This window comes from Cyanistes caeruleus, chromosome 26, assembly GCF_971803275.1.
Source record: "Cyanistes caeruleus chromosome 26, bCyaCae1.hap1.1, whole genome shotgun sequence".
In the NCBI taxonomy this organism is placed as follows: Eukaryota; Metazoa; Chordata; class Aves; order Passeriformes; family Paridae; genus Cyanistes; species Cyanistes caeruleus.
This window is the reverse complement of record NC_141726.1, coordinates 1,517,089-1,532,672: the sequence shown is the minus strand read 5'-3', so window position 1 is coordinate 1,532,672 and position 15,584 is coordinate 1,517,089. Positions and strand designations below refer to the sequence as shown.

Sequence of the window (15,584 nt, the reverse complement as noted above, 5' to 3'; positions counted from 1 at the left end):
TGAATTCTAGAATCCCAGGGTAGGCTGGGTTGGAAGGGACCTAAAAGATGAACCAATTTATCCCCTCTGCCATGGGCTGGGACACCTTCCTCTATCCCAGGTTATTCCAACCTGGCCTTGAACACTTCCAGGGATGGGGCAGCCACAGCTTCTCTGGGCAACAATCCAGAGCTTGAGCTGCAACCAGGGCAGGCAGAGACCTCTTTCACCTGCAGTCTAAAGGATCTCCCTGTCCATGTGTCTGTGTGGAAATCCAGACCTGCTGTGGTTTATATACCTTGTGTACATCCTGGATAGGCAGGGGCAGGCCACGAGCCTCTGTTCCAAGCACAGAGCTATAAAAACCCCCAAGCTTTCCCCACCATCAATTTGACCCTGGTTGGACAAGCAGAACTCCAGCTCACCCAGTGGAGGCTGCAGCATCCCTCCATTCTTCTCACAGTTCCCAATGGGCTGGATCTCAGCAGAGTCCACCAGCCTCCAGAAGTCGTTCTTGTTGTCGCTGCCGTCGAGGCGCAGGCGCAGGCGGGCGCCCGTCAGCCCCACCACGGTGGCGATGCACGTGGACGTGGTGTTCCGGGGGTCCTGCGCCTCCAGCTTCATACTGATCTTGAACTCGTTTGCAGGTGGAGTGTAGGACTGCAAAGAGAGGGACAGAGCAGGGGCCAGTCAGAGCTGGGACTGCCAAAACATGCACTGGCTCAGGCACAAAGCTTCAGCAGTGGGAGCACTCAGAGGGAGTCTGCTGAAGGCTGACAGCCCCTCCAGGCACCACAGAGAACTCAGCAAGCCCTGGCAGGTCTTTAACAGACCCCCACCCTTCCATCCTGCATCATCTAGGCAGCTAAAGCCCCTTCTCTTGGAATCACAGAATCATTCATGCTGGAAAACACCTCTGAGATCACTGACTCCAGCTGTTCCCACAGTACTGCCAAGCCCACCACTAACCTATTACCCCTAAGCACCACAAACAGATGTTTTTTGAACCACCAGTGCCCTGGGCAGACATTTCCTTGGCCTGATCACCTTTTCAGTGAAGAAATTCACACAAGTTGAAGCTGTTTCCTCTTATGCTGTCCCTTGTTACCTGGGAGCAGAGCCTGACCCCCACCTGGCTCCATCCTCCTGGCAGTGAGTTGTGCAGGACCAGAAGGTCCCCCCTGAGCCTCCTTTTCTCCAGGCTGAGCCCTTTCCCAGCTCTCTCAGCCACTCCTGGGGCTCCAGCCCCTTCCCCAGCTCCATTCCCTTCTCTGGACACTCCAGCCCCCTTGCTGTGAGGGGCCCAAAACTGATCCCAGGATCTGAGGTGCCCCCACAGTGCCCAGTGTAGGGGATTAACCCTTTCCTGGGAAGACTCACCCAGCCAACCCCAGACCCACACAGACACTCCTCTGTGCCCAGACCCAGGTGTCCCATGCTCCTTCACTCCTGCACCCCCTGTACTCAGCACAACCACCCCTGCACTCAGTACCTGCTGCCCAGGGGCTGCCATTCTGTCACAACAATTGGGTGAATTATGCTGAAAATCTCCAGATTGAGCAGGATCCACCCAAAGATGGATCAGGACACTTTCTCCAAGGGCCCATGCTTGACAGACTAATAGCATACTCGTGTTCCCAACATGCATATCTGAGAGGAAAATCTTCTGTGCTACTCTAAATGTATCTTTTTAATCTTTGCTTCAGCACTTGGATTTCTGTTAAGTCTCCAGTATCCTCAAGTATCTTCCTTGCCAAACCAGGGGCCTATTCCAGGCACAGAACTCTGGGGCTCCCAGTGGACCACAGCCTTTGACCTTTCTTGTTTTCATGCTCTTACCTGCTTGAAGCAATGGGCAGGAGCTGGGATGGCACATGTCTCTTTCAGGTACTTCTCCCAGGTGAAGTGACCTGAGAAGTGAAAACAAAAGGATTCAAATAGGAACAGACGAGCAAAATTCTCAGCAAAAGAACTAGCCAGACTCCTAAGGCAGCAGTTCTGCACTTCTCACAGAGGAGGTGCTCACAGGCAACGTGTTTTCACCAAGAACCTCTGATGTTTGTGAGCACAGAAGATTTACAACTGCAAGTGACAGGCAGAACAAAGCACAGCGCTGCCTTCGGCATCCTCCTGCCTCAGCACTGTGAGAAGGGGCTGCACAGAGTCAGGATAACAACCTACAACTTAATGGAAAACACCCAGCACAGATGGGAATCTGTGGAGCCTTCCAGACAACTGTCCCTTAAAAACCATTCATTAAACACATCACTCAGTCTGGGGATTGCAAACAGTCACCGTGGGCTACGAGCAGCACAGCTTGGGGCTTGGAACAAGATTATCTTTATGGTCATTTCTAACCCGAGCCATTCTGTGATCCTACCATTCTGTATCATGGATTTAGAACAGGAAATCTGCTTTGTGGTGACTGGATGGTCCCCCTGGTCCAGCACACACACAGCCCACCCCAACCCCAGCTATAACAGGTCAGCAGTTAACTTCCTGAAGTGCCATGGAGCCCACAGGATGGGCAGGATGGGAGCAGGGATCCTCCAAACAGGGATTTACTGAGCTCAAAACCTCACCAAACCCCCTTCCACCAGTGCTGCTGCCAGGGGAAGCGCATTTCATCCTTGCCTGCACCTTCCTCACGTGCAGCAGGAAGGGTAAAAGCAATATGCCACCCAGGGAAACCTGTTATTAAATGAGGAATTAAAAGCTCCTGTGATCCCAGCAAATCGTGACTTTTGCCATTTAAACTGAGCAGCTGGGAGAGGAACCTTCCAGCGTGACATTCACTTGTATTCATCCAAACAGCTCCCAGGAGACCTCCCTTTTCAAGGCATTTCCAGAGCATTGGTGGCAGCACAATTCAAGTCAGCCACTGCTTCCCGAGTCACGGCAAGTTCTTAATCAGTCTATTTTCAAAACAAAAGCCACATTAAGAGCCATTTTAGCTACTGCAGCACACACCACACCTCTGAAAACTGAGGCAGTAAGGTCAGCACACATTGCTTCAGTGCTGCCTTGTGCACAGAGGAGCCTTCATAATCTACAAGCTTCAAATAAATACAAGGAACGCTGCTTTCTCACCACCTCCCATGCAGATGACTAGTACACTGTTAGAAATGGGGAAAATTAACAGAAAAAGGCACAGTTTCATTGCCACACTGGCTGAATATCGCTGTTTCCACACTGACAGCACTCTCCATGCCCCAGACTGCTCAGCTCCATCCACTGGCACGTATTTTCCTTTCAGCCACAGTTTCACACTGGGTGAATGAAGAAATTCAGTGAGTTACTGCAATGATGCTCTCACATTAAATTCTTTTGCATTAATTGAAGATACAATTTTATTTTTGGTTCTGTCAATGAAACTCTTTGTATGAATAATGTGGAGTAAACATCTAGGCAAAGCAAAGCTGGGCACTCCTGGCCTGGAAATGCCTTCTGCATCCCCCTCCTAAACTCTGGTAGCTGCTCTGGGCTCATCTCAGACTGGGGTGGCCCTTCAGAGGCTGGAACAGAGGATGTCCAGGTGACAGAACTGGGTGAGCAGTGCCAGGCTTAGCCCCAGGCCCTGAGCCAGCAGCTTGAACAGGATCAGCTGGGCTTGACAATTTTTATTAAAAAAAAACCCAACAAACTCCCCTCAGCTGGTTTCAATCCATCACTATTAGAAGTTGTCCTGGTTTTAATCTTTCCACTTTTCACTCGCTCCACACCAAACCAGGCTGTCCTGCTCCCTGCAGCAGCTCACCCCACAGCAGAGATCCATGCTGCACAGCCCCAGTGGGAGCAGAGAATCTCTGAGACAGCTGCAGGCCTCTAAAAATAGCGTTTGGACATGGAACTTATTTGAGATTAATTCTAAAGCCTGCTGGGATTCAACCACTGTATGAAGACACACACACAGCACTAGAACTGCAGCTTCTCTAGGACCTAAGGGAACAGCATGAAGCTGTGCCAGGCCAGGCTCAGGCTGGATTTAGGGCAAGGTTCTTCCCCCAGAGGTGCTGGCACTGCCCAGGCTCCCCAGGGAATGGGCACGGCCCCGAGGCTGCCAGAGCTGCAGGAGCCTTTGGACAGCGCTCCAGGGGTGCCCAGGCTGGGGGTGCTGGGGGTTGGACTGGATGATCCTGGGGGTCCCCTCCAGCTCAGGATATTGTGTGATTCTCTAATTCCTACAACTAATGGTTCTGGTGATTTATTTTGCAAAGAAAAGCAGAAGCAGCAGAGAGACTTCTAAGAAAAGACAGAACTGATACAGCAGTGTTCAGCCTTCCCTCCCTCCCTCTCTGTTCACTGCCAGCCATCCCCTCACACACAGATGGCAGGACAGGTAGAACCTGCACTTCTTTTTCAAGACTACCCAAGGTCAAAAGTGCAGACTGCAGTTGGAAGCTGCCATCACACCCGTAGCACGAGAGGAAACCCTGCACTTCAGGCCCTTGTGCCAAGTCCCTCTCCACCTCTCTCCAGCACTCTGGATCTCCTTCACAGGAAGAAATGAGAGACAGACACTTAAACAAGAAACACCCTGTTTTTGCACCTACATCTGTGAGCCAAACAAAAGCCAAGGATTGGGAACCCGTGTGACTCCCTGTGACTTGGCTGTGGAAATGCCACTGGGGTGACTGTCTGTCACTTGTGCTTGCCTTGGGAAAGCTCCTTGTCGTGTGCTCATGCCAAAGGCAGATATTACTTCCAGGCAGACAATCAAATCTGGGCTCTGATGTCTTAACCTTCAAAAATATTTACTCCAAATAAAACACTCCACACACCCAAGAGGTCAAACTGCAGTAGTTGTGAACAATGCAGCTCTGCACCCTCATGTTTTGATTCTCTTCATGTTGCATTTAACATTGATCCTTTGCCCAGAATTTAAATGAAGATGGAGTTTCTGTTTATATCTTTCACTGAAGTCTGGTTTGGGCTCCATTAGCATTTTGGCTCCCGAGGGGTCATCAATCCAACTGAAACAATACAAGTGTGTTTCAGGTCACATCTGTGAAGGAGAATGTGCTCTACCCAGATCAAGGCATCCCATTAAAGTCTGCAGCCCATATGTGTGGCTGCTAAGGAGCACCCAGGCAGCACACGAGAGCAGCACAGTTTGAGCCAGCTGGGTATGAAAATGAGCAGAGCATCGTCTGGGCTCACAGATCCAAGGTGACAGTGGCTGTCCCTGATGTCTGAGCATGGCTTCCCAAAGGGGTCAGCTCTCCCACAGGCACAGCTCCCTCCTGTCCCACCCTGCCCCATCCCAGGCACTTTGCTCAGCCATCAATCCAGCTGCATGAGCCCCACTGCTCACTGTCCCACTCGGTAAAATCTGACACTGTGCAAGTCAAAACTACCAGCTCTGAAACACCAGGGTGCTGTCTGGTCTGTCCTGCTCTCCTCAGACATGCCCCAATGCAGCTTGACCCAAAATCCTGCCTGGATTATAGGGTGCTCTGCACTGGAAAGATGTTGAATTTTACCCCCTCACTGTGCAGAATCACAAAACGGTTTGGGTTGCAAGGGACCTTAAATCCCATTCCTTTCTGCTGCCTGCCATGGGCAGGGACACCTTCCACTGTCCCAGGTTGCTCCAAACCCTGTCCAACCTGACCCTGGACACTTCCAGGGGCAGCCACAGCTTCTCTGGGCACCCTGTGCCAGGGCCTCCCCACCCTAACAAGGAAGAATTTCTTCTCAATATTCCATCTGAGCTTGGTCTCTGACAGTGTGAAACCATTCCTATTGTCCTGTCACTTCAGACCCTTGTCCAAAGTCCCTCTTCAGCTCTCCTGGAGCCCCTTGAGGCACTGGAAGGGGCTCTATGGTCTCCTCTGATCTTTCTCTTCTCCAGGCCCAAACCCTACAAAGATGTGCCCAAGCTTTGGGTAGTGATGAGCTGCTCAGTTTCTTGCGGGTGACCCCCAGTCCTCACTGCTGCACCATGCACTTGTCAAAAAAAAAAATAAAAAATCTTTGGAAATTGCAAAAGGGAGAAGGGAGGGTGAAAAAAAAAAAAGTGGGGAGGAAGAAGGGAGCTCTCTTACCTTGGTACTGGGAGGGAGACTCTGACGGGCGGCTGTGCTTGTGCTTTTTACCATCTTTCCAGTCTATGGCTGAGACAAGAAACAGAGCATTTGTGTCAGGGAAAGGAGCCAGATAATGCACCCTTCTACACTTCAGAGGAGAGCAGTGACCCCCCTATCATCACCCCAGTAATGTGGATGATTTGCCTCTATCTCTCCCCTCCTCACCTCAATCCCTGTTTAGCTCCCACCAGCCACTGTTCTCCTTCAGCAAAAAGAAATAACAAAGAACAGCAAACTGACAGAGCTCCATCATTTCAGCTATGAGAAGAAGGGCTTGAGAGGAACAAACATAACAGCCACTAAAAATGGCTTTGTGAATCTTTGGTGCAGAATGGCTCCTTGTGTGTCAACTCCAGGTTATTCCACACAAACAGCCTCAACCCTTCATGGTGACAGGGAGAGGACTTCTCTGAAAATCTGCACAAGTGCCCTCTCCACACACAACACCAGGTTTCCTTGTGTCCCTTGCAGCTCAGAAGAGATCACAGCAAAGCAGCACCAGCTCTGCAGAGCAGCTCACCTCAGCTGTCTTTGCTCATGACACCTTTGGGTCCCAGAGCTCCCAAAAAATTAAAAGTTCTCAAGACAGCTCTGGAAAATGATAGAGAAGGAACTGAGGAATGCTCATCCCAGCCTGCAGCAGCCTCCAGCCCAAAGGAGGGATGAAGAATCCCTGTGCCATGGCAGAGTTCACCCTGAGCCAGCTCCTCGACCTGCTGCTGCCAGGCTGGGCACCCTGGGAGTGCTGCTGCACTCCAGCTCCTTTATTTTACAGACCATTTTTAGGGCTATTGTACAAAGCAGCTTGGTAGTGCCCTACAAAATGTGCCTTGCCCCCATGAAAAGCAGTTCCTTGTGAAAGGAAAAGTTTTGAAATCTCCTGACAAATAGCTGGAAGAGGCAGGCTAAGAGCTGCTTCTGAAGTGGCCTGGGGTGTCTTAACGTGTCTGGAATTGCTTTGGGACAATTATTTTTGCAATCTTCTCTTCTTGACATGTTCTTTTCAGCACAAAGGACAAGACAGCACGTAGGTTTTATTACTCTGGAAAGAGATAGAGCAAGAAGTGGGGGATGCCTGCCCTGCCTCCAGCCCAACAGAGGGATGCCAGATCAGCATCCCTTAAATGAACACGAGGGACATATGGAGTGTGGCCACAGAGTCACTAGACATGGGCCAGACAAAGAGCCTCCTTGGAGAGACATAAATGAATGAAAAGGATTGAAGGACACCCTTCCTAATAAATGCATTACCACGAGGCACAGTATTGTGCCATCTCCCTAAGAAAGCAAGGATAAAGGACATAAAGTATTTAAGTCAAAAGAGCCCCCTGGGTGGGTAAAGCTCCCCTCAGTGCCGCAGGACAGCTCTAACAGCATCCATGCACTCAAAGGAGCTTCTTGCCATACTCTGCAGGTGAAGGTACATTTTGTTCTTAACCTTTAACATGCAAAAATCCTCATTAAGCAGGATACAAAAGCAGCAGAGACAGAGAGAGAAACAAGAAATTCTGCAGACAAATAAAGAAACAGCCAAAGTTCAATGCATTATTAAAAAAGCAGGTAAGTAGGACAGAAACCCACATGTGCACGGTGCAGGTGTTGCCTCTACAACCCAGAGCCTGGCATTCTGAGCACAGGTCACAGAGAGAGGATGGCTGGAGGCTCCAGGAGCACAGAGAACAAGCTGTGAGTGAGGCTGAATGCAGCCAGCCCGGGCCTCGGCCATGCTGCTGACTAATCAAGCAGCCTCCTTTATTGCCAAGCCCTCCAGCTGCCTCGCAGCAGGGTCTCCCCATTCCCTGCTTTCCTTCATTTATTTTCACTTCATTAAAGGACAAGCAGTGTTAGGAAGAGGATAATGCTGCTGTAAGATGAACCACGACAGAAGCAAAGGAGACGTTTAAAAAAAATCAAGGGAGGAGAGAAACGGAGCATAGAAATCTCCTGCAATAAACCTTGGGAGAGTGTGGAGCAGATGTGAACAAAGAGCTGTGGAGGATGCTCCATCCTCTCGCTGCTCCCTTCCCCCCTCCTCTGGAGCGCATGTGATGAGATCACTCCAGTCAAACGCACATGCATGGCACAGCACTAAAGGAAATCAATATTTTTGTTAAGCACGAGAAGGCAGAGCAGCTCAGCTGCAGGCAGCCTGCTCGGCTTCACCCCTTTTTGCTGGGGATGCAGGACCCAGGAAGCACGTGCTGGGCCAAGGGATTGCTGGCAGGGGAAGCTCCTGACAGATTTCCTCTCCACAAGGTAGGCTGGTCTCTGGTTTCATGGCTCATTAGAGGGAGGAGGTCTGTGCCAGCACAGGCACTTTGCCTCACGCTGGGAGCTCTGCCAGATGCTGCCGTGGGTTCTGCAGGGCACCCTCGCTGCTGACACCGCGCCCCACGAGCTGCAGGGATGCCCCAAAGAGGGATTCTCCTCTTCCTGTCACGGGGGTGGATTGATGAACTGCTCTCTGCACACTGATTGACAAACACACAGCTCTGTTTTGGGCTTCCAACCTCATTCCCTCAGCTCCCACCCCGCTGTCAGCCCCCCGAGGCACTCGGGCCACGCCAGCTCACTGCAGGGCTCTTGGCTGTGCCAAGCATCACTGCTCACCTTTCTGAGGGCCTGGTTTCCGCATTCTACCACCTGCTGCTGTTCTTATCCTGGGACTGGGTTGCTCTTACAGAACTGAAGATGTCTAGGACAAAAGAAATAAAGATGAGAAAATTCCCCATTCTGGAGCACACAGTCATCTGCACCATTAACTCATCACGCAGTGGGGGGAAACACATGCTCTGTCACCCGGGCTTGCACAGAACACACACAACTCATTTCACCCCCTGAAACTACAAGACTTTCTCCAATTTGTGGACAACATCAAATTCATGGCAGCAGGAGCAGCATAAATAAGCATAAGAAGCACATGCCTGTCTCTGTGCTAACCCTACAGTGGGTCCAGAGTGTGTGTGTGGAAGGAGGGGCTGCTCCCACTTACTAACAAAGGGAGGCAGAGCTGGAATTTATGAAAGAAAACACATGGAAACATAACATTAACTCTGGCAAAGCAGCACAGCAATCCCCAGCTTGCCACTTACAATTCAAATTGCTCCCAGCAGTTCTGGGGAATAAGGATGAGAAATTGGACAATGACCCAGGAAATACTTTTGCTGTTCCTACTGCCACGAGTCTCCAAGTTGTGCTGCATTTTTTTTTTTTTTTCCTGGTTGAAGAAAAACTGGCTGGACTGTGCCCAACAAGCAAAGGCATTTACATTCTTGTTACAAAGATATATCCCTGAAAAATCAGAGCTCTTGGGAGATGTGTGCTGGATGTGAACAGGGACCCAGCACAACCACTCTCACAGGGCAGGGTCTGCCACACCCACAAAGCCCTGCCAGGCCCTGCCAAAAAGCATCCAAATGAATGTCTGAGTTACAAACAAGCCCTTGGGAAAGCCAGGAATAGCATGTTTTGACACTCCACTAACTAATGAAAGATTAATTGTATCAATATAATTCCATTTTGTTCACAGTGGGGCAGTCAGGAGGAGGAGGAAGCTGTCTCAGGACACAGCATTGAGTAGCTGCTTCAAGGGTTATTTACACATCCAATTTGGCAAGAATTTGGAGTTTTGAAAACCAGGCTTCTTCTAAATGTAAGAGAAATAGAGTTTAATTTTCTATAACAGCTCTACAAACTACAGCCTCTTTACATGCAACACTGAGCAATACTCTTAGAAGAAAAATACTGAAGGAATATTAAATACTAAAGGGGAAAAAAATCCTGGTTATTTTTTTAATCCAAATCAAAAGGTGCACAGTAATCACTCTCCTAAATAGCGTGTGTGTCTGTACACACTTGTGAAAGGAGTAAGGCTGGTTTCCCCTTCAGTAACAGAAGGTAACCTACATGTGAAAGGTTATTTACAACTTTTAAAGCTGCTTTTCATAATTTTCTTCAGTTATTTTTATTAAAGGCTAGCAGTCCTGGCATGAAAAGTCCCCTAGACATAAAAACCCAGGCTGAAAGGTGTTTATATATAAAGGCACAAGAAGCATTTGCCATCTCTGGCTCTGACCCTCTGCTGTCTGTGGGATTTTCTCAATTACCCACACACACAAATCCCATTTGTTTGGCACAGGAGCTCCTGTGCTCCTCTGAGGGATTCTGAAAAGCTGCTTCAGCCTGAGCACCTCAGAGTGCTTCTGGCAGGGATGTGTGACCCCTTCCCTTCAGAAATACTGGGAGAAAAAAAAACTGTGACTGTTTTTGAGCTGCTCAGACAGGGTTTGTGAAAGGTTATGACCCAGGACAAGGCTGCACTGCTGCACCCTCCATCCTCACAGTGGGAATAACCTGAATGAGGCTCAGGGGGACCTTCTCACCCTGACAGGAGGGGGCAGACAGGAGGGGTCAGTCTCCTCTTTGAGGGAACAAGGGACAGTTCAAGAGGAAATGTCAAAAGGAAAATGCCAGGCGAAGTTCAGGTTGGACACCAGGAAGAATCTTTTCAGGAAAGGGTTAAGCATGGGAATGGGCTGTCCAGGGAGGTGATGGTGTACTGAAGAAATGACTGGATGTGGCACTAGTGCTCTGGTGTAGAGGACATGGTGGCATTCAGTCTTGATGATCTTGGAGGCATTTTCCAACCTTAATCATTTTATAATTCTGTGATACTGATAAAGCACAGAGCTGACTGCTGGTACTCCTCAGCCAACACTGCAGCAGGCTCTCAGCAAGATCTTCTGTTATGAAAAGAATCAGATGTTGTAAATGTGCAATTTAAATAAATAAACAAATGGTGACTCTTCCCCAAAGGAGGAGACATGAGCTGCATGGGGAGTCCCACTTTGCTGAGAGCCACGAGTGCCAGCCCAAGGACACTGCACTCCAAAATACATCTCCAAGAAACTGTCCAAATGTGACAGCCCCAGCCTGACTCTTGCCAGCCTTCACAAACCTCCACCACAGCTCTGCACTACCCAGATCCCCTGTACATCTCACACCACAGGACAGCAACACGTGGGTTAACCCTGCAAAATCATGACTCAAGAAATAAAAACCCAAAATAATTGGTGTGCTCAGAGTCATGTAATGCCTAGAGAAGAGGCAGATCCAAACTCCATGAGGCACAGCTTCATCCTGCCTGCCCCAGGGGCAGCTGGACCTACACTGCCAGAGGGGAGCCACCAGCCTTACTGCATCCCAGGGATTCAGGGATGCCTTTCTTCAGCCATGGAGACAGACACTGTGTACCCCAGCCCTCCTGGAACTGGAACAGTTACAATTGGGAGGGGATGCACAAGGATCACCAAATCCTCCTCCTGTCCTGTCCCAGACACCCCAACAGTCCCACCCTGGGGGTGTCTGAGAGCACTGTCCAAATGCTCCACGTGCAGGCTTAGGCTCATGACCATTTCCTGGGGAAAGAACCTTCTCATATCCAGCCTGTCCCTCCCCTGACACAGCTCCAGCCATTCCCTTGGATCCTGTCCCTGCTCCCAGGGAGCACAGACAGGAGCTGGCTCTCTGCTGCCCCTGGGCTTTACTAACACAGGGCTTGGGAATTGATGATTTCCACTGTCTGTAATTTATAGTTGCCCAGAAGAGCTGTAAAATCTCCACCCTTGGAGATCCTCCAAACACCACCAGCTCCCTCCCCTGCCAGCCTGATCTAACCTTGTAGCTGACTGACTTCAAAGTCAGCCCATCTCTGCATGCAACATTGGACCAGACAACCTCCAAAAGCTCCTTCCAACCTGAAACACCCAGGGACTTTATCTCACTGACAACAGATTGGACAGCAAGAAAAATCACTCTATAGGTTTTGACAAGGCTGAAATGCCCCAGTGAGGAGACTTCAGTGTAGAGAGAAGAAAGTCAAAAGCAGAACAGACAAGCTCACAGGCACTGCAGGACAGGAGCACCGTGGTACCAATGAACGTGGCCTTTGCTCCATCCAGGGACTAAAGATTGAAAAAATGTGAAAGTAAGAAATAGCAGAAGCTACAGTCTGGTATCCAAGGGGCAAAACCGGGCTATCCACAGAGACAGATCTTCCAGAATCACCTCAGGCACAAACATGGACCTGTTGGCTGGATCTATGGCACAAAGGACACAATCTTTCTGCTGTATCAAATAAAGCCTTTGAGATTTCCACAGCCCAGCACACGCTGCAGTGCTCCATCTCCAGAGCCTGGCACTTGCACAGAGCTGCACACCAGAGTTAAAACTCCCCTTGTTTTCAAAAGCTCTGTTTCTCCTGCTTGTGGAGATCAAGATAATCTCCCAAGCATGAACTACAGCATTATGGAGTGTTGCTTTCCAGAATTTATAACCTGAAAGGACAGATCAATGTGCAAATTCATTTCAGCAGGATGCTACCTTAAAAATGTAAAAAGACCAACTGATTTACTGCCTTTAGTAGAAGATGAAATGCTTCTCCCAGAGTTTCAAACAACTTTCACTCACCGAGATATCAAAAGTGCCAAGGGCTCCACTGAACTGTCATGGGCTCTAGTTCCCCATCACTCCTACAAGACAGCAGAGTCAGTACAAACACTGCGGCATAGCAAAACCTGAAAGCACAGAGACAAAACGAAAAAGTTTGCATTTAATTGCAGAAAGGCTACGTTACCAGCTGCATTATTCATGTTCATATTTAATTCATTTAAAACATCCAAATTTAAATTTAAAGACAGCTGTAACAAACATTCCCACTTGCACTCGCAAAGCAGCACAGAACTTGACACAATTTAAGTTCAGCTTGCAGTGAGTACACGGGACTGCGGCTGTTAAACACCTTTGATATGAGTAAGATCACATCAACTGAGCTGATAGAAACTAGTTCAGCTTTTGTAAAACGAAACTATCACACAAAGGAGGATTGAAAAGACTAGACCTGATTAGTAATGAAAAGGAGAGAGACCACAGGAGAGGCATATAAAATAATGAGTAGCATGAAGAGAGAGAACTGGGGACTCCAAATTATCCCTTACCAGTACAGCAGAGCAAACCTACAAAAGTAAAAAAAAACTCACAAGTACATAGCAGGGAGAAGGAACAGCTCATTGGAAACTAGCAGATGTGCAGCTTCCTTATGGAGGAAGTTATCAAGACAAGTAAACGAGTAACCTTAGAAATGGCATGGACATTGAAAAGCAAACCAGCATTTGTAAAGGTATCAAAGTATGAGACCCATGGGCCATCAGTAGCCAGGCCTGAAGCAGCAGCTGAAGGAAGGTTGTGTGTCCAACCAAACCCACCCCATCACTGCCTCAGCTCCTGCTTTTTCCCTTAAAAGCTGAGCCCTTGCCCTCCTGCCAGGCTGCTGACACTGGGGGCAGGACACCAGCTCAGGACATGGTTTGTTCACACCCTGGTGAGCCCTGTGCTGGGTCACACTGAGATTCAAACCTCTGATGCCTTTTCCCTTTTTCTCATGCAGCAGAGAGGCAGCCAGGGCTGGAAGAGCATCCCAGGGCATCCCCAGCATTGCACAGCCCGCAGCACAAACACTGCAGAAATGCATCTTAACCTAATTAAATTCTCCCCCCACTGCTCTTGCCAACAGGCTTTTCCAAAAGCTCATCCCTAAGGACAGACAGATTCAATTTACCTGTGCCAGACTGGAAGGGAACTGCAGGGTTAGAGGGGAGCCTGCTCTGCAATACTCTTCCACAAAATGTGGCAACTGCAATATCAGTAAAACAAAAATGAGAAAAAGTGGATGGAAGATGTTGTCCCATCTTTCCAGACCTCATGAGATGCATGTAATCCCTTTATCTCCAAAGCCTCCACTCCTTTGGAGCACATAATTATGAAAAGAGTTAGAGCTGAGGCTCTTAATGTCTCTTCTAGGCACTTCTTTATTCCACTCAAGGCACCAGTCACATCTGAATTATTTCCTGGGGTTGTTTGGACTTCCCATTATACAAGGATGATTATGGTGAACCTTGGGATGGAATCCAAGTCGGATCTCAGCACTACCACGTTTGATTGAAAGGGAATCTGAAGGTTTGTTGACAGCGTGCCAAGCTTCAAACCTCACTGGACAATGCTGTTGCCAGCAGGCCAGAGGCTTTCAGAGAGAAGAGGAAGAAAACCACCAACAGTGAAGCTGGAAAATGGTTTTATTAGGTTGGATACATACTTCACAGATTAGGATTGGAGGGAAAAAACAAAAAAGGAAGCTCTGTGTATTGACAGAAGGCTGTGAGAATGACACTTCTTGGAAATCCCATGGGGCTGCCACAAGAGAATCCTGACAGTTTCTCATGATGCAAAGTGCCTGCAGACATTGATTTCTTCCCCACAAAAGCACAGGTCTGCAGCACCACGACCACTGCAGCCACTGAAAATCCCTTCCATGTAAGCTCTGCTTCAGCTGAGGTTTTCTTCACAGTCATGTTTCCATCAGTGTTTCCAGCAGTAAAGAGCTGTCCCTTACAAATTCCCTCAGGAAATGTGAGGGCAGCACTGTAAGCTCCTGCCTGTCATGGGTGATGGCAGTGCTGCCATTCCAGCCTCCCTGCTGGAACGTTTCAGCTCCGTTCTGGAAGCCTCTATGTGACCATGGGAGCAGCCAGGGCACCCCAACCCAGTCATAAAACCAGGCAAGTGATGAGCAGATCATGTGAATTACAGAATATCCTGGGTTGGGAGGGATCCATAAGGATCAAGTCCAACTCTTGACCCTACACAGGACACCCCAACAATCCCACCCTGTCCCTGAGAGCATTTTCCAGATGTTCCTTCAGCTCTGGCAGCCTTGGAACCATGACAATTCCCTGGAAGCCTGTTCAGTGCCCCACCACCCTCTAGGGGAAGAGCCTTTTCCAAACTCAGCCTGCTTGCTCATTTAACACCTTTTTGGCCATTTTTAATTTCTATGGTGAAGAAAGAAAGCACTTTCAGCCTACCTGAGAAATCAGAGGGCTGTCAGTGCATGATCTGACTCCTCTTACTGCTCACACTGGACTTGGCTCCTCAGATTCCTGCCTGACCTGTAGACACCAGAACTTTTGCTGGTGTAAACCACAATTCCTGCTCTCAAGGCACACTCTGGTGAGCCAGCTGACTGACTCCTTTCCTGGGAAGAAGCCAAAGACCAGCTCCCAGGACTCAGCACCAGCCTTCTCACAGCCAGACAAGCAGGGAAAGAATCCTAAACCAAAACGCCAAATGAATGCTTCTGTGGAACCTGAGGGAAACTCTCAGGAGTGAGCAGCTTCCAAGTTTGAAAAGGTGAGTCAGAATTTATCTTAACCAATGATTTCAGTTCCTTCCACCTCCCTGTTAACATCCTCTTGGGCAAGACTGGAGTTTTATTTCTCCTTGCCTGTGCAAAGTCACATTTTTGGCAGCTCCAAACAAAGGCTGATGAAGATACTTCACCTCTGGAAGCATCTCCCTTCATCAGGTCTAGAGAGTCCTCACATTCATACCAGGGAATATTTCTAAGTAATAATGTATGTTGGTATTTCCATCTGCAGTTCTGATCCCTTTGTGGGATCTGAA

At 48.9% G+C, this 15,584-nt stretch overlaps 1 protein-coding gene across 17 annotated transcripts in view; it reads right to left on the bottom strand.

Annotated features, from left to right (window-relative positions):
- Nucleotides 1-15,584, bottom strand: part of SCMH1 (Scm polycomb group protein homolog 1) — a 63,191-nt gene that overhangs the window by 35,526 nt on the left and 12,081 nt on the right. For 12 of the 17 annotated variants that reach the window (XR_015279434.1, XR_015279435.1, XR_015279436.1 and 9 more), the window contains exons 2-6: nt 12,537-12,643; nt 8,679-8,763; nt 6,027-6,095; nt 1,819-1,889; nt 405-639 (exon numbers count right to left, since the gene is read on the bottom strand). Coding sequence is in view for 13 of the 17 variants with exons in the window: in XM_086863809.1 (XP_086719935.1) it covers nt 405-639; nt 1,819-1,889; nt 6,027-6,095; nt 8,679-8,703 (400 nt within the window). In the remaining 4 variants the exon portion in view is untranslated. The remainder of the gene's footprint in view (nt 1-404; nt 640-1,818; nt 1,890-6,026; nt 6,096-8,678; nt 8,764-12,536; nt 12,644-15,584) is intronic. The other 5 variants (XM_086863814.1, XM_086863810.1, XM_086863812.1 and 2 more) reach the window with 1 other exon arrangement.